This window comes from Ostrea edulis, chromosome 5 (genome assembly GCF_947568905.1).
Source record: "Ostrea edulis chromosome 5, xbOstEdul1.1, whole genome shotgun sequence".
Classification (NCBI taxonomy): Eukaryota; Metazoa; Mollusca; class Bivalvia; order Ostreida; family Ostreidae; genus Ostrea; species Ostrea edulis.
In genome coordinates this window covers 4,983,209-5,010,813 of record NC_079168.1, presented here as the reverse complement: position 1 = coordinate 5,010,813, position 27,605 = coordinate 4,983,209, and the positions used below count along the sequence as shown (strand labels likewise).

At 34.7% G+C, this 27,605-nt stretch overlaps 1 protein-coding gene across 1 annotated transcript; it reads left to right on the top strand.

The window, feature by feature from the left end:
- Window positions 1-1,942: 1,942 nt before the first annotated feature.
- LOC125650827 (GTP cyclohydrolase 1-like) lies at window positions 1,943-26,899 on the top strand. Its single transcript, XM_048879366.2, has 6 exons — window positions 1,943-2,736; window positions 12,919-13,028; window positions 13,138-13,193; window positions 17,084-17,115; window positions 25,229-25,313; window positions 25,697-26,899. Exons 1-6 carry the CDS (start codon window positions 2,409-2,411, stop codon window positions 25,818-25,820), a joined length of 735 nt encoding a protein of 244 aa, XP_048735323.1. The 5' UTR covers window positions 1,943-2,408; the 3' UTR covers window positions 25,821-26,899.
- The last annotated feature ends 706 nt before the right edge of the window (window positions 26,900-27,605 follow it).

The window sequence follows — 27,605 nt, the reverse complement described above, 5'->3', positions numbered from 1 at the left end:
ATCCTCACGCATTTCTGAACACTTTAGTGGCATCAATGAGGCGCCGTTGTCAAGCATGCGTGAATGCAAATGGTGGTCACACGCGTTATTAACTTTGTTAATTCAAGTTTGAATACCAGTGTCTTTCGAGTGTGCTGACATTGACGTTATTCAACGTTAATATTAATAAATTATGAAATGTTGTAACGAATACATTTGTTAACAGTATTACAAAAAATAAAATTTGTTCATTGTTATTTTTTTTTATTATTATTTTTTCATATATTAAATAATGCACAGTTTCTTTTTTCCGCTAGTTTTCTAGAGTTAATATTTCGTAGGAAGAGTCTTGGAAAGAATTCGGTATTGCAACCACTAAACTTGGGTATCAATGCTTGTTTTAAAACAAATTTTACACAACTCTTTAACAGAAACATTGCTTTCCCAATGTATGGATAATTAAAGGTTCCATTTTTGAATTGATATGGGTATGAGATCATTACTATTTATCATATAATTTAACACTTTGGAACATTTGTCAATGGGAGTGAGTATTCTTCTATTCCACTGGCGTATCAAAGCTTTAATTTTTGGTATCTGAATACTATAATTTGAATCGACTATTTTTTCATATCCACAGAAAATTCTATTCCTAGTAAGTTGAAAGTAGTGCACCCCCACTCTAGTTTCCATCTTATATGGTGATATACTAGACTAGATAATTTTTTAGAGCCTATCCAAACAATTTTTGTTTTTGAGCTGTTTATTTTTAATCCAGAGAAAGTCGAGTAGTGGTCTATAGTGTCAAGTGCAGCAAAAAGATTTTGGTGAACCATCAAGAGCCAAAGTTGTGTCGTCAGCATATTGGGAAATTTTGTTTTCCTTACCATTCACTATTATACCTTTAATATCTGTATTCTGTTTGAAAAGAATAGCTCAAATTTCTGCGCAAAGGATAAATAAATAAGGAGTAATAGGTCACCTTGTCTACAACCTCTCTGTGTATCAAATTGCTCTGATGGGAAACCACTTTGTAATACAGATGCTTTATTATTTTATCCAAGAAAGTATGCAATCCCTAAAACCAAAATAATCTAAAACTTTATATATATAACTGAGACACCCGGATATAAGTTTATAAAGCACATGTAGAAGAGTAATTGGACGTCAGTTTTTCAGAAATCAGAAGTATAGTTTGTTTGACCTTATCTATATAGATTTTATCTGTCAGTAGACTGTTATTTTTCCTCTTTTAAATGTGTAAAATTTTAACTCTATCACTGCTGCAAAATGATCTGACCTATTATATCCAGGCTTAATAGAAAACTTTTATATCGATATTTGAGAGGCTTTCTCAGGGGCGGATCCAGGAATTGCGGTTACGGGGGGGTGCCACTTTATGAGGCAGGGAGTCTGGGGGCGGGTGGGGGCCCAGGGGGCGAAGCCCCCGAAAGCTCCTGGATTTTACAGATGTTATAGGGCTTGAAATAGATCTCCGTCTTTTGTACTATTTTCTATCATTTTTTATGAGGTGAAATTAATTAAAATGACGCAAATTTTAAGGGTTTTTGGAAAAAAATAAGTTCTCCCAATAATGTATTGCAAGAAATCAATAGATTTTGTCATTTATTTCTTTGGGAGTGGAAGAAATTATTGCTTCTTACATTGTTTAGTACATTTTTCTAAACAAGATACCACGATTTACCTTAAGTTTGAAAATTTATGGGGGGTGAGGGGGGGGGGGGTGGCTGCGCCCCCTTTAAATCCGCCACTGTTTCTGGTGTCAGTATCTACCTGTAGTTAAACGAGCTTGTTTTTAAAGGATTTTTCTTCCGCCAAATATACTTTTTTGGTCAGGATACAGAATCCTGTAGTAATCAAGAAGTTGTAAATCATTCATCAACCCAAGAACAAATTAAGCCCCGTTAATTTCAATATGCACCTCTTTTTCTTTTTTTTTTTTTTTTTTTTGTTGGTAGGGGATGAGTTCAGAGGAAATTCATCAGTCCGCGGATCGAATAACATGATTATGCTACTATTTTTAAAAAGAGATTGCCTCAAAAACTTGTGAGATAAAGTATGATATAAATTATATAGGCCTAGGCCCTATTGATTAATGTATTGGCTGCCAATGTATTGAACGTTGTATACGCAAAACGAGAAAAATTCACACCTTCTTGAAAACCGCTCAATACGGAAAATAATGTTTTGTTCCTTTCGGTTCTAACTGTTAGTCTATTTTCGGATAGTCAATGAAAGGGGCGGGGTAAACAAAAAGGCCAAAGGGTATGTCATTTACGCGTACTTGGTGACAGTACTGAAGTGAGTATTCCTACGTTAATGGTCAGCAGTTTACAGCGTGTCTCCAATCGATAGGCTGTTCATAAATCTAGCCCATCATCCATATAAAAACGCACGTGTTTGGTAACATGGGGGACACTAACGTATTGGCGATTGGGTTAGAACATCCTGAAAATCAAAAGTGTCTCAGTTTTGCTTCGGAGACGGAGAACTCGATCAAATCTTTATTAACCTCGCGAAACAAACTCGATATGAAAAAACAAGCAGATCAAATCCAGAAAAATGACGAGAGTTTGGTCTCGGAGAAGGATATTAAGGAAAGATTAACCAGTAGCTACAAGGACATTTTGGAAGAATTGGGTGAAAATCCCAAAAGAGAAGGACTTTTGAAAACCCCGGAGAGAGCGGCAAAAGCCCTGATGTTCTTCACTAAAGGTTACCGAGAGAAGATGAGTGGTAAGTGTGTATCAATCATCGTCAGGGTGAGTACAGGCATTACACAGGTATAACGTTTAGGCCTACTATTTGTGCAAGTTGTGTGGTAAATGGAAAAGGACCAAGTTCTATTGACCTGTTGACTGATAACTTAATTGACAATCAACAGCAGTACAGAGAAAGAAGTGATTAATGTTATATTCTAATGCCAGGGTCGTCACAGCACATTTTGATCCACCAGAGACTGCATGTTGTTTTTTGATAAATTAATTGGGAAAATTGAGTTTACCTTCTTTTTCATCCAAATAAAGTTTAAAACATAACAATTTATAACAAAACAGCCATATTTTCATCTATATATATTCACTTCTTGACTTTATTTATCGATTTTGTTCCCATGCCAGTTTATAATGCATTCACAATATATATTCATTTCATAAAGGCATGTGTGAAATTTTGCTCAATGGTTGACTTTTTGTCATTGGAAATCTGATATTCGGGCTAAATCTGAAGGGAGATATGGTCCTGAATGCAACTATTTTGTAATCTGCATTTTGATTGGCTTATAAAAGCACTGAGTTTTCCATAGTGATTCATAATAGAATGACGCAAAACGTAATCATTTCGATCATGTTGCATTTCATTAAACAAAAAAGCAAAATACGACATAAAGATCAAGCATTTCAATGCGAATTTTCATTGTAAAGGGAATAAAGTTCTATCTTATTTGTTATCTGGGACTGTTAATGCTGTTGAATTAACGGTCGCAAATATTCATTTTACCAGCACCGCTAATATGCTGCAACTATAAAACTCAGGTTGTGACCGTTATATCAGTATCAATGGTCGCAAATAACAAATGAGAAGATGGCTATTCCGTAGTTTCAAGATATTAAGTAATGCATACACAGAAGTTGACAAAGAATACTGATGAATTTGGTAAAGGGTTCTCAGGTCAGACATGATAATGATATAGTGTTATTATAACTACATCAGAAAGGCAGTGAACTTTCACCTTAAAACTTTAAGGCTTCTTTAACTAATTACTAAATAGATATAACAGGTTTTATGATCATCTGTTTTCTTTATGTCTGTCCATTCATCTGTGTGTAAACTTTACACATTTTATTTTTATTGAACCAATTTCAACCAAACTTGCCATAAAGTGTCCATGGGTGTAGGGGATTCAAATTTTTGTACAATATATATTTTTTCTATTAATCTTACATGCAGTGACTGTTATTTATGTTATTAGTCGTATTACATGTTTTATTGACCTGCTGGTTGCCCCCACCCACCACCCTCACTACCCAACTTTTTATGACAATTAGTCAAAGGTATTGGAATTGCAAGTATTCATGAACCAATCCATGCATGTAAGCCCCCCTCCAAAAAAAAAACCCATCCAAAATAACTACATGCACACACACAAGATTTACAGGATTTTGAGCTATGGGCTGAATAATTTAACCTCTTTTTACAAACAATTTGCTAATTTGTTTTTACTTGTTTTCTTGAGGGTTGTTATTTTTTACTTGCCCAAAGTTTGACCCTCCTCCCATTTGCACATGAAATGTTTTTTGCAAACAGTTTTAATGAGTAATGGCATGCCCATAGAGAAATTTTTATGAATATTTAGAAAAGGGTTGCACAGCTGGTAAAAGAATTCAGAATAAAACAGATTCAGAACCATGGATGACAATTGAAACTTTAGACAATATTCACTTAGGAGATCAGCATTTATTGAATATCAGAAAGTCTGGAATGCATGAAGTATAATCTTATTGTAAAATTAGAAATTTTGTTCACAGGAAATGTAACAGAGCTATGTCAATGGCAAAATAGAACAGAAGATATGCCAGTCAGAGAGTGAAATTCAACCTGTAAGCACATTATGCATTCTGGATTGATATCACACATATTCTGAATAGAAATGCCTTAAAGTAGGTCATGGTGCACCACTCTATGTGACTTGTGAACTGATTATGTATTTCTCTGAGAGGTAGATTGCAATATCTGTATTCACGATGAGAAAAAGTTCAAGAAACTTTTTGACCTACATTTAGTCCTAAATTAGGTCATGGTACACCAATCAAGTTGAAATATAAACTGATTATGTATTTCTTTGGGAGGGAGGTTGTGACAAAATTTCAGGGCAATACCAATATTATGGCTGCATGTATTCATAATGAATAAAAATCTGGATAATTGTTTGACCTAATTTTAGTCCCAAAGTAGGTCATAGTGTCACAATCCAGCTGAAATGCAAACTGAACTTGTATTCCTCCAAGAGGAAACTTGTGTGTACATTTCAGAGCCATATCTGTATCTGAAATTTTTTAAAAAGTACGGAAAACTGTTTAACCCACTTTTAGCCATAAAGTAGGTCATGGTCTGCAATCCAACTGAAAAGCAAACTCATATTCTTCTGCTTCTTGAGGTAGAAGTTGTGACCAAATTTAAAAGCTGTACATGCATCCATTATGGAAAAAAAGTTGAGAAAACATGACCTAGAACAGCCATCCAGACGGATGCACGGACTGAGCGCCATAACATGATATGTCCCGTCTAAACACAGACGTCCAAAAAGGGTAACCCCCCAAAAACTTGGTCACATTTTAAAAGTATCAGCAAAATTCCCAAACTAGTGGTAACATTGTTTTGAACATTTAATGATGAAAATTGCTTTGAAAATGAAAAAAATGCAGATCACTTTATTTTCTTTTTCACAATTTGCAGCAAAGCTTGTAGAAAAACTATCCTCTCCTAACAGTGTATACAGTACCACTGGTACTTGATTTATTATTCAAAGATTTCATGAAAGCAGGAAAAGATCTAAGAACTTGTTTAACTTAAACATGTTAGCAAAAAATTTTTTTTTTTATTATAATAGATTAACTTATTAGTCTTAATATCACTAAAGCACTGGGCTATACATTGGATACCCGAGCCATGGTTCTCAGAGAAGCAGCACCAGTATTCAATCTAATTAAAATTAGATGTTAGATCCGCTCGCATACTCGCATGCATAATTTATAAGTTATGTATGCGTGTACGCGAGTGGATCTAACATCTAATTTTAATTAGATTGCACCAGTATTAAGCTTCCCATTACATTTTTGACTGCCTATATCTGAAGAAACTGTTCTTGACAAACTCAAAATTGCCAGAGTAAAATTTCTTTCAAGACTGAAACATTTAAAGCATTATTTCTAAGATATTAGAAAAAGCAATATGCATTCAACTTGAAATTTTTCTATTGATAACAATATTTTGATATGAATTTCAGTCAGGATTTAAAAGCTCCTAAACTACAGACAGCTGCCTAATGAATCATACTGATCATATCAAATCAAAAACAGCTAAAAATCTTTTCACTGGAATAGTTCTTCTTGACCTCCAGAAAGCCTCTGACACTGTAGGCAATGAAATACGCTGTTAGAAACTGATTGTCATTGGTATCACGTCCAATAGCTGGTTTAAATCATATTTATTTGAGAGAAATCTGGAGTATGCAGTGTTGCATGTTGGGTGCATACCCCAAGGTAGTTTGTTAGGGCCTCTTTCATTCTTAGTATGTGTGGATAATTTTAGTGTTAGTATTGATTCTAAATGTAAAGTTTTATGGTATGCAGATGACGCAGCCATTTTATTCTCTCATTCTAATCCAAACATTATTGCTAAGAAATCATAATCCATGTTTAAAAGAAAGCTGTCATGATTGGTTGCTAAGATAACGAACAGTCACCTCATCTTGGAAAATATAAGAGTGTTGGCCGGATCACAACTTTGATTTTATAGTTCTTTTTCTATAGAATGCAATATAAATCATGTGCCAAATACTTGAGTTTGTTTTAGCTCACCTGAGCTATAAACTCGACAAGTGAGTTTATTTGATTATCTGTTGTCCAGCATCCTTCAGTCTGTCCATAAACTTTACACATTTTTTACTTTGAGCAAGACTCAAGCTTGTGACCCCCTGGTTATGAGGTGAACGCTCTACCACTAAGTTACTGCAACAGTCTAGATAATGGAATAATGCTGTGAATGCATTTGATCAGCATTAACAAAGGAAGGGAGAGAACAGCCATTTCTGACCTATACTTAAAAAAATCTTTTAAGTTCTTTGATCTTTGGTGAAATCTTTGTCAAAATACACTAAAACTGAAATATTTAATATTCCTCACACACCTATACCCATCTTATTCTTGTCACAAAGTTGGTGATTTGAACCCCTCCCCCTCCAACACCCACACACAAACATGTATGATAAAACGTACAGAAATGTTTTTCAAAATTTTTCAAAAATGACTGCCAGCCACCATCTCTTACTTTGATCATGATCAATGCAGGCTGTCCATACTCTCTGAAAAAATAAAATAAAATTGCCAATCTTTGGGCATGTGAACTGAATATTTATACATATAAATCAATGTATGAGTCAAAAGGGTTAGGGTTGTGACCCTAATTACCCTGCCAAAGGCCCGTCCGCAAAGCAAGGCTCTAGAGGTAACATGTATGTAAAAGAAAAAATGAGAAAATCAACAAATGAATAGAGATAATCTCTACATACATTCACTGAAAATTGTGTGATCCATATGGGCGCTGCCATATTGTTTTGTTCATTAGTTGCTTCTACGGTTATATTCATGTTTTAATTTGGAATGCCAAAAATACAAGACTGACGTGCAATTTGTAATTCAAACACTTAGTTTGTTAAAAATGAATGGGATAATTATTACTGTTACAGTTTTTAGCCAATCATCAAATAGGAAAAGAGTAATACAACTAAATAGATGAATGAGTTCACGAGTTTCTTTAAATAAAAATATACAATTTATTTATGCTTATACGTTTTTACGACTTTGAATTTGTTGGTTAGATTTATTTAGTTTTAACTGTCTTTTAAATTGCAAACGGGATGTATTATTGTTTACAATTGTTTGATTTGAAAGAGAGCAAAAAGTTAAGGCTAAATGTGACATCACAATGCACGGATTACGTCTGCTGCCGTTATATTCCACACGTTAAATGAATAGACGGATCCTTTGTCTATCCTCATATGTCCCTCTTTCATATTTAGATATTACTTGGTGTAGCGAAATACGTGAGCAGATCAAAGGATCTAATTTTAATTAGACTGAGCAAATCTCAGCTTTTAAATTGGCGAAGGATGGGCATCCTGTCGGCCGGGCGGGCGGCGTCCACAATTAGCTTGTCCGGTCTCTAACTTTCATACATTTTGGTGCATCTTTGTAAGAATTACATATCATGATCACATCCAAAAAAGGAAGGTTCCTATTTATTTTGAAGTCAAAAGGTCAAAGATCAAGGTCACTTTGTCACTAAATGCCATAGATTTGAGCTTCTCCGGTCTCTAACTTTCATACTACTAGGGGCATCTTTGTGAAACTTACATATTACATGATGACATCCAAAAGAGGATGGATCCTATTTATTTTGAGGTCAAAGGTCAAGGTCACTTTGTCACTAAATGCCATAGATTTGAGCTTGTCTGGTCTCTAATTTTCATACTACTTGGTGCGTCTTTGCGAGACTTGCATATTTTAATCACATCCTAAAGAGAAAGGTTCCTATTTATTTTGAGGTCATAAGGTCAAAGTTTCTTTTTCACTATATACTGTAGATTTTAGCTTGCCTCTAACTTTTATACATGTACTTGCTGGTGCATGTTTATCAGACTTCAAATCCTGATGACATTCAAGATTCATGTTGCTTTTGAAATCCAAAGGTCTAAGGTCAAGGTCATTATCACACTAAATATCTATTGCGGCCATTCAAAGCTTCATACTTATAAACTATATTAAATATGTGCATGTTTTTACTTCATGAGTGCAAGCGTGCATAATTTTCCAAACTGCAACTCGGCCATACACATCTTTGATGCGTTTTAGCAATTTTTTTTATAGCACCAGTAGCTTTTTACGTCTAGTTGCTGAATAAACTCTAGAAATATACACTGAGAGTCAGTACAGTAAATCCTGCTAAAAGATGCATGCACACACGCACCCATACATACACGATGTTCTTCATCCTTAATTACTGCTATCTTGCTCGTTGAAGATTACCTATTCCAGTTGAACAATGAAGTCGGATCGACTCCCAGGCCTCTGATTACCATGCTAAAGTAATGTATCAAATATTCTTTGATCTACCTTTAAAATGCAAAAAAAAGTAACCCACATGTATCAAAAAGAATGATATTTAAATTTTAATATGAAATCAGCTTGCGGACTCCTTATAAAAGTTTTTTTTTTAAAAACCCGTAAAACAAGATATACAATGTACCCTACGTATACAATAATTTAAGCATGAAAGAGCTAGTGCAGTATATGATAAATTGAATTGAATAATCGGCCCTCCAACTGATATGATAAATTGAATTGAATAATCGGCCCTCCAACTGATATGATAAATTGAATTGAATAATCGGCCCTCCAACTGATATGATAAATTGAATTGAATAATCGGCCCTCCAACTGATATGATAAATTGAATTGAATAATCGGCCCTCCAACTGATATGATAAATTGAATTGAATAATCGGCCCTCCAACTGATATGATAAATTGAATTGAATAATCGGCCCTCCAACTGATATGGTGCCATTTGGATTGATATGGGGCCACTAATGGTCTGATATGGGGCCACTCCGACTGACATGATATGAATTTTAGGAAATATTTACACAATCACTTCTATATTTATGAAATATCATGGGCCCAATATAATTGTTAGGGTCTGTCGAAGCAAGACAAAACTGCATAATAGCCTGTGTAAAAATTAACTAGGATTTAGTCTGGAAATAAATCATATCTGGCAACTGTCAGTGTCGTGTATACAATAATAACACCTTTACATATCTGTGTGTGTGAAAACGGATTTTTTTGGGACATTTGTTTCAAGGTAAGGATATTTAAAAACAGTGAATAAAACTGTGAGACACTTCATCTATTCAAGGTGCGCGGATCATGACGAAGGAATTCTAATACTGAGCTCCATTAGCTTCAATAAATTGATACTAAAATCAATACCATATTAGATAAATCACTATATACTAAAATATACTTTTTATATGCCCCACTATCAAAGATTAGAGCTAGGATATTCTATTGTTTTTGTCCTGTTTGTTTCACAGTCTGTCTGAAACTTTAATTTTGAATAGTGAGTGACAGGACTTTTATATTTCTTATTCAGTATTCCTAGGGGCAAGACCTCTATTTTGGTACTCAAGTTTTTGACCTTGAGACATTGACCTTGGATTTGACCTACTTTAAGGTAGCTAGGGCTTTCATATTTTGTATATAGATTCCTTATGACAAGACTTTTCATTTTCATATATACAGAAGCATGACCATCAATCCAAGATTCTTGTGGAGAATCTGAGTAAGAATAGGTCATCAGTACCCCTTGCTTGCTTTAAGAGGCGACTAATGGGGTGGTCCTTCGGATGAGACTGCAAAATCCAAGGTCCCATTTCACAGCAGGAGTGGCACGATAAAGATCCCTGCCTGCTCAAAGGCCATAAAATCCAAGAAATCAAAATCTCGTCTGCAGGAAGCGATATTTCTTCTATATGGAGATTTGGTTATTAAGGAGGAATGCTACACCAGAGAAATTTGATGTGGATGAAAAGTGGAGGATATGTGCAACAAAAGTTTGAAATTGAAAACTTTAAAATTTACTTTATTTAGTCAAAAAATGCAGTTTTAGTAGAACTAGCATCTATGATTTGAAAGGAAGTCAGCCATTATGATGATGCAGAGTACATCCATAAGAGAAGTATAGATATCTTGTGTATATTGGGAGATGCGGGAGTGAATTCAGAATGAGTGTTTAAGATGGGGGCTCAGGGTATAGGCTAGCTTGGGTTCAGGCCGAAAGATCCCAATTAGTGAATATTGTATTTTATAACAAATCACTGGTGCAGTAAAATTAATTTGCGTCGATGTCTTGGCACTTACATTTGTGCTGAAATACATATACGGTATGCCAAATTTTCTCGTTTTACAGTATCTGTGTAATATTGACTAAATAAAGTTCCTATTGACATTGATAGCACATAGATGAGAGAGAGAGAGAGAGAGAGACAGAGAGACAGAGAGAGAGAGAGAGAAGAACCAGTAGTATAGCAATCAAATTTTTAGAAAAAATATCAGAATTGCATAGGAATTTGATTAGCGCTAAATCACCGATGTTCAGTATATAGGGCTCTTCAGAGATTACACAATACATATGATGTTCCCTATATAATTAGCAAAGTAATCTCTTTGACTTAGCAGTTCTTGCACAATACAATACATTATGGACTAGGAGCTAGACAAAACTGATCAGGAGGCAGATCGAACCGTAGTATAATCAGTAACAGATCTCTCAACAAAAAAAGTTAAACGTAGACTTAAGTCTGGGATCAGATCGAACCATAGTATAATCAGTAACAGATCTCTCAACAAAAAAAGTTAAACGTAGACTTAAGTCTGGGATCAGATCGAACCATAGTATAATCAGTAACAGATCTCTCAACAAAAAAAAGTTAAACGTAGACGTAAGTTTTGGATCAGATCGAACCATAGTATAATCAGTAATAGATCTCTCAACAACAAAAAGTTAAACGTAGACTTAAGTCTGGGATTTCGCTCAGATTTTGACTGCTCAAATAAAAGAAAACCTGCAAACTTAAGTTTGATATTTTTTTTCCAAGCCAGGATGCTACTAAAAACATTGAATGATTAAATATCATGATCGATATCTATCATTGTTATAATGTCACATTATGTATATAGACGAAGTTAAACAATTCCATAACACTCTATATCTCATCTGCCTCTGGATATATGGCAGAATTCCATAACACTCTATATCTCATCTGCCTCTGGATATATGGCAGAATAAGTGCATAAATCGCTATCATGTTAATTAGTAAAGAAAGTTAATCTTTGTCCAATTGTTATAAAAAATATAAATGTATTGTTTGAAGTACACATTATATAAGCACAACGTATCTGTATCAGATCATATGAAGGACATTACGAAAGTTATTTCAGTGCAGAAAAGGAAGTTCTTTGTTGTGTGGAACATAAGCGTTCACAGCTAATATTGCGTGGAGTTTCAGCTCTCTGGACAGAGTTGCTATTTACACAATAAATAGGGAGAATGTGGTTGTGAAACACAAATGTTTTGGAAATCTGTGGGAGGACATCAATATTCATTGATGTAGAGCCATTCATGAGAGGCAGAGAGCCAATAGAGGACAAAAATCAACATCGAAGTCACGATTATTTAGATGGACACATATTGATTCCATCCAACTTAACAAGGGTATTGGTATCAATGGCAATATTTGCGAACAGGATATTGGGTAAGATTTGCTGAAATAATGAGCGGGGGATCTATATGTGAGGACAGGGCATATGAAAAACCACACTGGCTTTGATTTAGTCTCAAGTTAAATGGAAGCTTTTTTTACTGGCTTGTGGAAATTAGTGTCTTCATTTAAGGCAATTGGTGCTTTTTTATTGTTATCTGATCATTCCATTTAAAACCAATTGATTTTTGAGGAGGATGTATCTATTATGGTTTCAGGCATTTCTATGTGGGATTGCTTTCATTTGGTGGCAAATTTTGTTTGAAATTTCAGATAAATTTGGCAGCTTGACATTTATTTACTATTATTTGCAAAAGTAAAAAATGAAAAATCCTTTCCATTGTCCTTATGTGTGTTTCATTTGCTGATAATCTGAAGCCTGAAAAAGGTATAATAAATCTTGGTATCTATGGTTACTGAAATCAGAAATGGAATGCAATTGCCATTGAACACAATTCAGCTCACATTAATGCTAATATATGTATGAACAGATGAAGATGGCTTTAAGTCTGCCTTGCATTTCCAATAAAAAAAAGTAATAAGAGAAATTTTGGCTCATATCATCGCCCACACTAACTATTTAGCTTCAACAATAGAATATTTATGTTTGGTGATAGAAGTTTAGCAAAATCTGTTTGCATCTAGTAAAATGAGTAAATTCTTGATTTGTGTAAAAAGTACTCCAGGCTACATTAATGTTTAATCTAATTGATTTAGAACTATACTATATACTTTTAAACAAAACAATGAAAACAATATATATTGCATCTGTAAACAAGGGCTTTCCATTACATTGCTACTTGTGACTTTATTTTACAGATATTTTGAATGATGCCATCTTTGACGAGGATCATGACGAGATGGTGATAGTGAAGGATATAGAAATGTTCTCTCTTTGTGAACACCACATGGTGCCTTTTATGGGAAAGGTCAGTACTCACTAACAGGATCGAAGCGTGTACACATTTTCTCTTGTGCCAGGAAAATTAATAGAATTCATGTCAATATTAAGTTTATATTGCGTGTGTTCTCCTTCAGGTGTCTATAGGATATTTGCCAAACAAGCGGGTTCTTGGTTTGAGTAAACTAGCAAGGTAAATTTCTATACTATGTAATTTATTATATTCCCTGTTTATGATGCATTGATTGGCTCACCTGAGCTTTTCTGATCAAAATTTGACTGTCATCTGTTTGCATTGTTGTTGTAAACTTTTCACAATATCATCTTCTTCTCCAGAACCATTGGACTAATTTCAACTAAACTTGGCACAAAGTGTCCTTTGGTGAAGGGGATTGAAGTGTGTTCAAATGAATGGCCATCTCCCTTTCCAAATGAGATATGGCCCTTACCAAAGGAGATAGCTAAGAAAAGGCAAAAATAGGGTGGGGCCATTTAAAGATCTTTTCGTCCAGATCCAATAGACTAAAGAAGATTATGTGAAAGTTTCCTTTCATAAAGTAGATTCAAATTTGTTCAAATCATGGCCATAGGGTAGAGGTTAAGGGTGGAACCACAATCTGGGATCAAATTTTTACATGGCAATTAATCAATCTAATCATTCTCAGATAAAGCAGATTGAATTTTCTTCAAATTGAGGCCCGAGGAAGTGGAGTAGGATGGGGCCTCAATAGGGGATCAAAGTTTTACTTTGGAATACATTTTTGAATTTTTTTTTAATCAAGAACCACTGACTTGAATAATATGCCATCATTCCGATGTACATATATTGCCAATTCATATATGCCTAGAGGGTTGGATTAAACAGGGAATCAAAAAAGAGTGTAAGGAGGAGGGGGTGGTTTTAATCAGACTGAATCATATCAAAATGCAAACATTCTGAATTTAGGTGTTTTATTTTTTATTACATTGACCCTGAATTCAGTGAGGCTAAAAGCAGGGATTAAATTTTACATCATAAATGAATATAGGGGAAAATCTTTAAAATTTAGTCATCTTCTCCAGAACAGCAAGGCCATGTTAGATGCTGAGTGGATTGAAGTTCAGTTAAGTTGCAACCCCGGGGGCTATTTTGGGGTCATGATATGGGGTTAAAATTTCTCATGGGATGAAAAAGGCTAAAGATCTTTTCAAAATCTTTAGGGCCAAGTGTGACTCAGGTGAGCATTGCGACCTATGGACCTCTTGTCCGTGAGATGTATTTAATTATATTGCCTCTTTATAATGTATTTATTACTTGTGTATTGCACTCGGAATGCAGACGATTGAGTTATACTGAATGACAAATGTTCTTCAGTCATTTATGAATTTGTTTTACAACATAATTATATTGATTGATTTTTATGATTACAAAATTGAATTATCAGTCATCGTCTCTATATTGTTGCATTAGAAAAACCGAAGTGCAAGCGAGATGTGTATCAATTTTCTCATAATCATGCAGTTAATACAGATGAAGGTATATCAAAGAATAATGACCGTGACATTCCTTGATCTTTGCAATAACCATGGTAGAATTAATTTTATTGCCTCGATCTTTATGATGTATTTATTACTTGGTGAAAGGTAATAATTACAAGAGACACAATTAAGAGAAATGGGTTTATACTCTTTATAATGCACCACAAACACATAAGGTGGCACAGTCAGTTGTGCTGGTTCAATGGGATGGAGAGTTTGCTGTATGAACAAGAGGTTGTGGGTTCAAGTCTTGCTTTGTACCTGGCTGCGTCAAACCAAAGATGTAAAACTAGGTAGTGATTGCACCTTTGGCATTTAAAAGTGAGAATCATGAGTCCTTCAGGCATGACCTTGAACACTGAGGTACTGTGACACAGCAGTTGTTGGCACATCAAAAATCCCTCAATGGTGATGTCTCTAAATGAGTGGAAAAAAATCTCAAATTTTAATGAATTTTTTGTTTTATTCAATTCAGAGCTCTGTGAAAGATGAAAGTTTGTGCAACTCAACACTGCTACATTAATTGTAGAAATGAAAATCAATTTTCCTGGAATTTTGAAATCATTGAAACTTATATGAAAAATTAATGCTTTGTTTGTTTTATATCGCTTCCAAGATTTTTCACTCATATTGAAACATCAACTGTCGATGAAGTAATGTAAATTTAGGCCTGTGCATAGTGCTCAGGGTCGTAGCAGTGAGGGTTCTTAAACATTCAAATGCCTACTGCAACACTGGACCTCCGTTTTTAAAGTCATATCTGAAAGACCTGCGACTCTCACTCCTAAATGCCTAGTGTTTGGCAAAGGAGCAATCAATACCTATGTTAATGTCTTAGGTTTTATGTGGCCATGGCGCGAACGGGACTCAAACTCACAATCTCCCGGTTACGAATTAAACATTCTAACCACTGAGCTTCCATGAAATGAATGCTGTATTTTTTGTTTCCTTGTTTTACGTCCCGAAAATAACAGCAACACTTCTTGGTGAAGCTGACACATGAAGGCGTAATTGTAGATTATGTGTTTTGTGCCTCTCGAAACTCTCCAATCCTTATTCAGTATAATATGTATCATATAACCAAGCTGTTGTAAAAAAAAAATGATTAACTTGTATGTAATAGTGTAAGTCAGTTACCAACATTCACACTTGATAAACCGCATTTCTGTATAATATGTATCATACATATTGTAAACCAAGCTGTTGTTAAAAAAAAAAAAAGAAAAAAAGAAAAAAAAACTTGCCTCAGTTACCAACATTCACACTTGATGAACTGCATTTCTGCTTGATGGCAAGAAACATTCACGAGAAAGTCTTGCTTGCAAGTATCATGAACTTTTCTTGCATGTGAATATACAGCATTATGGGGGGAAATGAGATTTAAAGAATTTGTTGGAAGGATTTAAAATGTATAATTTGGTCCTAAATTTAGGAAATAATTGTTGCATTATCACATCTGATGGTAAATAAAGTCCCAAATGATGAAATTCTGTTTGATAGTCTAAAACGTATTAACTGTATTAGGTATCTTTTAAAGGTAAATGTTAACAATATTGTGGTAACCTAGTGGCTAGAGTACTTACTTTACAATCGTGACGTCCCGAGTTCGATTCTCGATCCTGGCACAATGTCAAACGTACGACGGTTAACATAAATACAGTGACTAATTTTTCACCAAGCACCTGGCTTTCACGTCTTCTTTCTGATCTTAACAATTAACGGATGTTCCATGTCATGGTAGACATTGGAAAAGAATCCTCACTGCTACAGTGCAATGCGCAGGTCAAAATTTGTGGCATTTACCTACAGCTGGGAAAATTTTCAAAGCAAAAAAAAAAAAAAAAGTGCAGTTGTGATTGAATTAAAGCAGTGATTTTTTTTTTGCCTGTGAACAATGATGATATTTATTGTTAATCATGGAGCACCGGTAAGTGAGAAAGTGGTCTCTTCTCAGGTACATTGTATCTGGGTTCTCTCTTCCACCAATAAAAACTGGGCGCTACCAGATAACTGAAAAATTGTTGAGCGTGGTGGAAAACAGCAAATCAATCAATCAGTCAATATTATTTAGTAAAATGGAAGGTAGAATACATGAGGAATATTCAATATTTTGTTATGGTTTTTTAACGAGTTGGTTGGAGTTTCATTTCTGTGAGTATCTTCAATGGGCGAGATTTAAATATAAAATTGGGAAAGTTGCTAATTATTATTTGTGTCTCAGATATTATAGTGCTTTAAGAATCTGAAATTTCTCAGAATAAATCAAACAAAGTTTATAAATTTGTCTTTCAGTGAGAAATAATGATATATGTATTCCAATTAAAATGGCGGGTATTCCAAGTAGAAATAGTGACATTTAGGGTGTATAATTCTGCCTTTTTTATATAATTATAGATATGTATGCACAGTGTTCAAAAAATAAAGAAAAGACTGGAATTTATTCTATGTTGTAATAGGGGGGGGGGGGGGGGGGGGGCACTTGTAAAAATGATTTAATATAAAAATAAAATATTTATGTGAATTTGACTTGTGTGTGAACTCATGATCTGTTTTGTTATTCTTCAGAATAGTGGAAGTGTTCAGCAGACGATTACAAGGTGAGGTCAATAGAATAAAATCCCCACAGGAATTCATGGATAAACAAGTGTGCTAGTAGAAGTGTTTATTCACAATTGATGAAAATGTCCAAGTATCTAGTTTTTAGATTACAAGGCTTCTGATATAAATTCATTATAGCCACACAGCTAGAGCAGACACCATGGTTATATGACCTTTAATTATTTGATTTCAAGGTTATATTTAAAACATTTAAGGTTACAAGAAAATGTCTATCTCTTGAGAAGAGGTAAGCTTTTTCACAAAATTCTTAATTTAGAGCAACAATGTATATGCATGTACATTTTTTGAGCAATGAAGAGTCCAAGTTTTACTTACTTTGATGTTTTTTGGTGTTTTTCTTTTTCTGTTTCCCAAATACAGGAGTGTTTATATTGGGTCTGTTGAGAGGGACTCAAGTGTGTTTGGTATGATTCAACTTCAACCTAGATTAAAATGTTTGACCTGTTTCTTGTTGAACTGAAAGGTCAAGGTTGTTTATCAAGGTCAAATTTGTTGCAATTCATCTTGGCTTAAATGCTTGTGAGCATATAGTGTCTTAAGCATTTAATGTCTACATGATGATGAAAATATGGCAACTCCCCTAAATGAAGTCAGATAATTGCCATGTGTGTATTGCATTTCAAGGTCATATGTCCAAGGAAAGGTTAGTGTAGCATAAAAGAATGAGGTCAATCGTCAAATTAGTGGTAATTTTAAGAAATTTTTGCTGAAATTTCTTGTCGAATAGATGAAGTGTACAAAATACATTTTATTTATGGATCATAATTTTAAATCTATCATGTGAAAATTAACACATTTGTGTTAAAGATTGTTTATGGCAAGTTGGTATGTAACAACTACAAGAGAGTGTCATTTGGTCAACTTTAAGGTTTCTCGAGTACAAACCTACTTAGGTCACATGATGTGTAGAAATCTTAATTAAAGTAAGGTCATTTGGCTAAGGTCAAGGTTGCAAAATTAAAAATAATGATTGTCCTAGTCATAACTCTGTTATAGCAAGACATTTGATGCTCATACATGATACAAGAAATGACTGTGGTCATATGGTATGTTATGACCTTGTACCAAGGACATTGCCCAAGGTCATATCAGTTTAAAAAAGTAAAAATGCTTCAAACTTTGGGACATAACAAAAGTAGAAAAAAAGTAGAAAAATTGTATTAATTTTCACTTAAATTAGTTTAATGTAATCAATAATCAAAGAAAACATATATATTGTGGCCTACATGTAGCTTTTGTAAGGATATCAGACATAATGAATAGAAGTATAGTCAACATCATAAATGTACATATTAATTGTGGATATCAAGGAAATCATTGTATAATCATGATAATAGACATACAATTTTAAAGAAAATACCAGCATACATATGTACATGTAGGAGTTATTGCCCTGGACAAAAGACATATTTCTATTATGCTCAAAATTTAATTATCCCCATGCAATTCATTGTTAGAGGGGATATATAGTAACGGGGCCCATTCCAGGATAGATGGGTATGTGAGTGTGTATGCAACACTGAGCTGGTAGGCACTTTACAGGCTACTTTTTCTGCTCCATTGATTTTATACTTTACATGTAGCAAGAAAAAAATCCTATTGATTTTGGGGTCAAAAGGTCAAGGTCGCTATGGGACTTCATAGAAAAAGTTTGTAGACACTCTACAGGCCACATTTTTTGCTCCATAGATTTTATACCTAGCTTGTAGCTTTCTGCTATCAAGAGAGGAAGAATTCTATTTTGGGGTCAAGAGGTCAAAATTCAAGGTCACTACAGGACTTTATAGAAAAAAGCTTGTAGACACTCATTGTGGGGGGATATTCCCCACCTTGCGGGGCTCTTGTTTTCAGATTTTGCAGAAAATTATGACATCACATGGGGGTGGAATTACCTTAACCTGTATTAATTATTTGGGATTAAACTGATGATATTTTGAAGGAAAAAAATTGTGTAATTTGCAATAATGAAATAGAATTATGACAAAACTGAACCAAATACTGATTCTCTACACCACATGCTCTTGGCAATTCAGTTATTCATTACTGTTGGACCTGTGTCAGTCTATAGAAGAACAGATATAGGGCCTTAAGCTTATTATATCCAATAACGCAGTGTTTTGGTATATTATCTTCTCCTTGATTTTAAAGCAGGAGTCATAGATTCAGAGATGTTACATATTGCTTTTTTTTAAAAAAAAAAAAAGGTACTTCATTTACGTAAAGAAATACATGCATGTTTCTGACAGTATCATTATGAGTTATATGAAGCACATTTATCTTGCCACTGGTGCCTGTTTTGCTTTTTGGAACTGAAGTAAAATTGGTAACTGAGCATTGTTAAAAAGTGAGAAAGCTGGTCACCTCAAGTTTTATATCAAATTTTAGGTTTCTGGTTTAATCCTCCAAAGTGAACTGGTAATTATCAAGTAGACTATGAACTGTATATCTCACTAACATTTCCTGCATTTGAATTTTTTTTTTAAATTGATCTGCATTTTTTTTAACTTTTTAATCTTAGTTAGTTAAGGTCTTGATTGACCTTGAGGGATTGAGAATTGTGTGTCGTCTGTCGGCTAACTTTACAGGGATTGAGAATTGTCTGTCGGCTAACTTCACAGGTTTTCAACTTCTCCAGAACCACTGGTTCAACAATTTTATCCAAACTAGGCACAAAGCATTCTTCAGTAAAAAAAATATAATTCAAGTTTCATAAAAAAAAAAAGAATCATGTCCCCTTCTAAAGGGAACTAATTGAGAAATTATGAAAATACAACAAAGTGTAGTGTTTGAAATACTTAAGCTTTGTTCAAACCATGACCCTTGGATCCATATAGGGATTAAAGATTTACATACGAATAGGAAGGTTCTTTAAAATTATTCTTAGGAGCACAATACATCAGTATATATCAAACAGGTTAAGTTTATTTAAATCATGATCTCCAGAGCCAGAATGGGACCGCAACAGGAGTTTGAAGTTGACAGAGAAATAAATTAAGATTTTTTTAAAAGAAAATTTCTGCAGGACCTACAGGATGACAGAGGTATGATTTGTCAAGACAAGGTTCACTGTGTAAAATGTGACATCAAAAGTCAAGGTTCACTGTGTAAAATGTGACATCAAAAGACAAGGTTCACTGTGTAAAATGTGATATCAAAAGTCAAGGTTCACTGTGTAAAATGTGACATCAAAAGTCAAGGTTCACTGTGTAAAATGTGACATCAAAAGACAAGGTTCACTGTGTAAAATGTGACATCAAAAGACAAGGTTCACTGTGTAAAATGTGACATCAAAAGACAAGGTTCACTGTGTAAAATGTGACATCAAAAGTCAAGGTTCACTGTGTAAAATGTGACATCAAAAGACAAGGTTCACTGTGTAAAATGTGACATCAAAAGACAAGGTTCACTGTGTAAAATGTGACATCAAAAGACAAGGTTCACTGTGTAAAATGTGACATCAAAAGTCAAGGTTCACTGTGTAAAATGTGACATCAAAAGACAAGGTTCACTGTGTAAAATGTGACATCAAAAGTCAAGGTTCACTGTGTAAAATGTGACATCAAAAGACAAGGTTCACTGTGTAAAATGACCCTGTTTACTGTAATATTTTTAAATATAACCCAGTAACTTATTTAAAACATTATGATAAATAGGACACTTTGTTTTTTATTACTTACCTTGTCCTTGTTGCACCTGGACTAGAGCTCTCCACTTTTCCATGTCCACTTCACCCCCAGGTCCTGCACCCTCATCTCCTTCATTTCAGTCTCTACGGTTCTTCTCCAGGTGTTCTTTTGGTGCCATTGTTTCCTCTTTCCTTCTGATGTCCATCTCATTGATGTTGTCTACAGGCTTCCTCAGGATGTGTCCTTTTCATCTGCATCAATATTTCTTTGGGATGGTTCTCAATGTCTGATATCCCCATTCTTTCGTGAAGTTGTTCATTTGGGATTTTTGCTGACCAAAAAAATCCTCAAAATCATTCTGAGGGTCCTTTTGTAAAAACTGGCAATTTTGTCGACATCTTTCTCTGTCATTATCTAACATTTTGCTCCATATAATAATACTGACAAGATACAGCTATTATATAGTCTTAATTTGGTGGTTCTTCTGATCTTGTTGGATTTGCAAATGTTCTGAAGGTTAATAAGTGCTCCTCTTGTTGTGCTTAGTCATGCCCTGATGTCTTCACCTGGCAACAGCACCATCTGTTGCAACAATGGTGCCAAGATAATTAAGTAAAGGATGTTGTAGTTTCAAGATTCTTTTCATCCAGCTGTGTGTTAGGAGGTTGTTTTGAGTTCAGTGACATAACTTCTGTTTTCTTTACACTGATCTTCTAGCTGATTTTTCAGGCATTCTGACTGAAAGTTTGAGGTCGTTGATTGCATGTGAGCTTCAAGATGGAAGAGTAGAGCTAGATCATCTATGTAATCAAGAACTTCTAGGTTTGTAAAAAGAGTCCATCTAATGCCTATGTATTGTCCATTTAGGGTTGATCTCATTACCCTCACTGCTGCCATAATGAATAACAGGGGTGACATCACACATCCCTGTCTGACTCTTGATTTTACAAGGAAGCTGGTATTTGATATTTTGTCTACAGAGCATTTGAATTATGTAAAGAAGGCTTTTATCAGTTCTACTATTTTAGAATGTACCCCACAGTGCCTTAAGATCTTCTATACGCTGTCTCTGTGGATGCTATTGAAGGGTTTTTCGAAGTTTTTTAACAGTTGTCTTTTCCACTCTGTACACTGCTCTTTTCTTTTTTTTTAAACATATTTTATTGAGAACCTCAACAGGATTGGGCAACAGGCAGAGCCTATGTAGGCCCTCTCCTGCTCTGCATGTCCACTGAGGACTTGATCCTATCATTATTATCTAACAAAAGATCTGCTAGTTATCGATAGTAATGTGATGCTTTTCTATTGCAGTTGGTGAGATCTCCTTTAGGTAGCTTTCTAGTGTTTCTTTCTGACCATGAAGTTGGTATGATGTTGTCTTTCCAAATCGTACAGGAAAGAGGATGTTCTTTCATGACCTATATAAGAAATACCCTTTAAAGTGCATGTATGGGCAAACTGGCTCAATGAAATCATTATGTTCTTGATATTTACAGAAAATTAGGGCGTTTTGGCACTTTCATCTGATATTTAGAATAAAAATAAATAATGAATATGCCATATAAACTCAAGTAACAATTCTATCAGTACATACTCATACTTTTTAGATTGGAGGTTGAACTGTATTTAATTTTGAAAAACAGCATAAATGTTTTTTGGTGATATTTTGAGGAAATGGGGGGAAATGAGACAATATATGATGTAACAATACGTAAACTAGCTAGAACTTGATGTCATTATTTATAGATATGTTTCAAGCAATGTTTAAGCAGTTTTTAAAATAAAAGTTATCAGTTTTGATTATACATAATTTTGCAGGTCCAAATATGGCTATTTGTGAATCTTGTCTTTTATATATGCAAACATTCTCATATAGTGTGCATTCAAGATTTGTTTAGGAATATAGGTATTATCTATATATCAAAAATTACAAAATGTGTTGCACAGCTTTAAGGTGTGTAGACACTACCAATTACATTCTATTGTCTTGATGCAGTGTGCTCTTTTTTTTTTTTTTTTTTTTTTTTTTATACACCTGTCAGGAATACATAGGAATATTCTGTAAAATTCTGTTTGTGAACAACGTACTACACAGGTTTACATTTGTACAACTTCAAATGCAAGCACCCAATGTAGTGGAGAGTGGTAACCTTCAGGTTATTTTGGGTATGAGCTCATTAAAGGTCTTAAGTTTTACATTGGATTCATACAAGAAAAACTTTCTTTCAAAGAATTACAGGGCCACATTTTAGAATGCTTGTGTAGTATGGGAAAACTTGCATTACTACATGTAGTAGAGTCTATGTGGCCACTAAAACTAAGAAGATATTGCCAATGCTCAGGTGAGCGATGTGGCCTTTGGGCCTTTTGCTTTATAAGTTCTAAGATGTGTTTTCACTTTCAGACTAGCAAAGAATGGGGTTAACAGTTTTTATATATATCTATTTATGTACCCCCAGAATATGATGTATTTAAAACCCCACATTTCTTGTTCAGTTTAAAGAAGAAAATATTTACGGCCATTAGTTCTGTATTATAGGTGAGGTAGGGAAAGTGAAAGCACATAATTTTGTTGAAGGGCATAATATGATATTAAGATGTTTAAAGTTTGAAATGTGTTTTTTAGCATGAGTTATATGAAGTTCTAAATGATTATGAAGGACTGGAAAAAAATATATGACAGAAATGAAAGCATGAGTAGGCATCTAAAACTAGATTTACTGTGGGGGTGGGGGTATGTGTGTGTCAACAGAAATGAATCATGGTGTGCATGATTTATAAATTTTGACTTGATATTCACTAAACAAATATCTATGGCCTCTTCCTGTTTCCTCTGTTCTGAATATAACCAGAATGATAATGCTTTTGTACTTGACCTATAGCTTGTAGTACAGCATCATTTATCTACCCTGACTGTCCCTATCTTAAAAGGGGATGATGTTTTACAAAACTGATTAATGACTTTGTATTTATGTAACCACATTTATTTCATTTAAACTTGCAGTATTTTTATATGTAAAAGTATTTATGTAATTGGGATATGTGGTATTTATATAACAGTACATGTATTGTAATATGATTATATACTTGTAGTATTTATTTGATAGTTTGAATGTACATGTAATTATAGTTGTGTAGTAGTCATGATGGTAGTAACTAGACTGTACTATAATTACTATAATGTATATGACATACACTTTTATAGTATTTTGTTTGAGATAGTTAAGGAGTTGGGGGGGGGGGGGGGGGGGGGCGAGAAAAATGTGGACAAATGTGAGAGAATAACAGCTCAATCACATTATAGGGTACAAGAGCAATTCTAGGATTTGCTGAGCATGTTTATTTCAATCTCCTCAAAAGTGTGTATCAAACTTGACAGGACATCCAGTAATCTTTAAGATTTACTTAATCAAGATATAGGGATCATGGCAGGTTTAACCAGTCAACAGGGATGCTTACTCCTCTTATGCACCCATCTGGCAAGATTAATTAGTACAGTTCCCATTAGACAACAAGACTGTAATCAAATCCCATCAGACAACAAGATTGTAATTAGTACAGTTCCCATCAGACAACAAGGCTGTAATCAGTTCCCATCAGACAACATGACTGTAATCAGTTCCCATCAGACAACATGACTGTAATCAGTTCCCATCAGACAACAAGCTTGTAATCAGTTCCCTTCAGACAACAAGATTGTAATCAGTTCCCTTCAGACAACAAGACTGTAATCATATTCCATCAGACAACAAGACTGCAGTCAGTTCCCATCAGACAACAAGACTGTAATCAGTTCCCATCAGACAACAAGACTGTAATCAGTTCCCATCAGACAACATGACTGTAATCAGTTCCCATCAGACAAGACTGTAATCAGTTCCCATCAGACAACATGACTGCAATTAGTTCCCATCAGACAACAAGACTGTAATCAGTTCTCATCAGACAACAAGACTGTAATCAGTTCCCATCAGACAAGATTGTAATCAGTTCCCGTCAGACAACAAGACTGTAGTCAGTTCCCATCAGACAACAAGACTGTAATCAGTTCCCATCAGACAACAAGACTGTAGTCAGTTCCCATCAGACAACAAGACTGTAATCAGTTCCCATCAGACACCAAGCTTGTAATCAGTTCTCATCAGACAACAAGACTGTAATCAGTTCCCATCACACAACAAGACTGTAATCAGTTCCCATCAGACAAACTTGTAATCAGTTCTCATCAGACAACAAGACTGTAATCAGTTCCCTTCAGACAACAAGATTGTAATCAGTTCCCATCCGACAACAAGACTGTAATCAGTTCTCATCAGACAACAAGACTTTAATCAGTTCCCATCAGACAACAAGACTGTAATCAGTTCTCATCAGACAACAAGACTGTAATCAGTTCCCTTCAGACAACAAGACTGTAATCAGTTCCCATCAGACAACAAGATTGTAATCAGTTCCTACTTTGTAGTACAAGAAAGACTAACCAAACAGATCGCAGTTGCCCTGACGGAGGCGATACAGCCTGCAGGAGTAGGTGTGGTGATCGAGGCTACGTAAGTATCCAGATCTTCGTCATCACTGTAGAGAAATATTTTGTACTTATTGTCGCAATTTTAACATTTTATCAACAAGAAAAAAATCTGTTACTAGGATATTTTTTTTTTTTTTTTTTTTGCGGAATAAAATGATGCAATAAAATTGTAAATATCAAAATTCTGCGTTGTAAATCGAAGGTTTTTTTTTTTAATATAAGGGATGGATCTGTAGCTCTTCGATTTGTCCCAATATTTCCCAGTGTGTTACAGATCTGCAGCTAGTGTAGCTGTCAATATAATTTCTTTTACATCAGTAACAGCTAATTTGCATTTTTTGTCTGGAACACCCTTTTCTACTTCCTGTAATCAATTAAGTAATCATTTTTAATTACCTATTCCAGACACATGTGCATGGTCATGCGTGGTGTTCAGAAAATAAACAGCAAGACTGTAACCAGTACCATGCTGGGTGTGTTCCGAGAGGATCCGAAAACTCGTGAGGAATTCCTCTCCCTCATCAGGTGATTAAGATGGAAATAAGCGTTCATTTAACACTATCAGTAATGACGATGGACGAAGAAGAGAATTTGACACACTTAGGACAAGCTTTACAGTGATATATACTCCAAGTCTACTTTTGTTGAACACTGCTGGGCCGCAGCTTACAACGGGTTCATTTATTTTAAAGTCTTCAATGAATTGATCTGCTCACCAAATTAAAGATATCTTCAATGAATTGATGTGACACCAAATTAAAGATATCTTCAATGAATTGATCTGCTCACCAAATTAAAGATATCTTCAATGAATTGATGTGCACAAGGAAGTCAATTCATAATATCGTTATTATTCATGTAGAAATTTTTTATTCTTTGATTTATTTAGGTCAATGATTCATTATATGAATTGGGAATAAGTCGGAATTGTTAATATCAATTATCAAATTGCTTTTTTAAATGATTTATCTCGAACAATAATAAAATTGATGATACATGCAATTATAATTATTTAAAGAGATATTTCATTCTGTCGTTCTGCGCAATAAGTCTGTTGTAGATCTCTTTTGGGTACAATATTCATTTTGTATTCCATATGTCATTTGATGTTCCATATAATCTTGCTCTATATTATTTGGTGACCAGAAGTATGTTCTATTATTTGGTGACCAGATGTTCATGTTACAAAAAGACGAACCTTTCCACATTAAAATCTCCATCTATGCTTGTATTTGCATCTTAGAATACTCATTTAAAAATTTATCTTTTTTATTCTGTCAAGAAATTCATATCCTTGAACTTCATTTTATGACATTATTTTATAGGATTCCCTGTATTAACGACAGAGTTTTTGAAATTATAAGTTGAATAATAATATATTTTTTCTCCCAATAATTTCAATGTATTTTTATAGATAAGAGGTTGCCAATATATTTTATAAGTTTGCCTATTTTTTGACTGGCATAACCCTTCATAATGAACGAAAAATGTCAGCGTGGGCTAGGACTAGGCTATTTGTGTTTTACAGTAATGATTTTAGAAATCTATTGTTTTCATTTATGTATATTGTCGTTGAATGATTTGAATAAACCAGAGATATAAATAACAGACGCCTGGCATTTGAAGTATAAGGTATTTCTGATATCACCGGGCTTATAGAAACAGAGGTCCCCTGTCGGCGCGATAAATAGCCCTCCCTGCTATAACCCTGGGGTCGGCACGATAAATAGCCCTCCCTGCTACAACCCTGGGGTCGGCGCGATAAATAGCCCTCCCTGCTATAACCCTGGAGTCGGCACGATAAATAGCCCTCCCTGCTATAACCCTGGGGTCGGCACGATAAATAGCCCTCCTTGCTATAGCACTGGGATCGGCACGATAAATAGCCCTCCCTGTTATAACCCTGGGGTCGGCACGATAAATAGCCCTCCCTGCTATAGCCCTGGGCTCCGTGTAACCATGTTCCCCGTGGCACTTCATCTACAACTGGCGTCTCTGTACAAGTGAACGTCTCTGATGGAATTCAAAACAGCATACAAACCATATTTTAAGTTGTGAACAGTGGATTGTTGCGACTCCAACTCGCGCTTTTAATAGACCGTACCGAGCAGTGATTGCCCCCCCCCCCCTTTATCAGTGCCCTTTGATATTAGTATCCTCCATATTTAAAAAGCAGCGACTGGTGCTCTGCAATCGGGCCATACTGCTTTTGATCGACAAGCCTCTGATTTGTATTTTGAACACTGAAGGATAAAATATACTAGCGGAAAAAAGAAACTGCATTATTTCATACACTGTATATGAAAAAATGATA

Excerpts from the sequence above, each read along its gene's own strand:
- LOC125650827 (XM_048879366.2), top strand. The coding sequence starts at position 2,409 with ATGGGGGACACTAACGTATTGGCGATTGGGTTAGAACATCCTGAAAAT. Across the intron at positions 2,737-12,918 it reads TTACCGAGAGAAGATGAGTG|ATATTTTGAATGATGCCATC; the intron begins GTAAGTGTGTAT and ends TTTATTTTACAG. Across the intron at positions 25,314-25,696 it reads GGTGTGGTGATCGAGGCTAC|ACACATGTGCATGGTCATGC; the intron begins GTAAGTATCCAG and ends TACCTATTCCAG.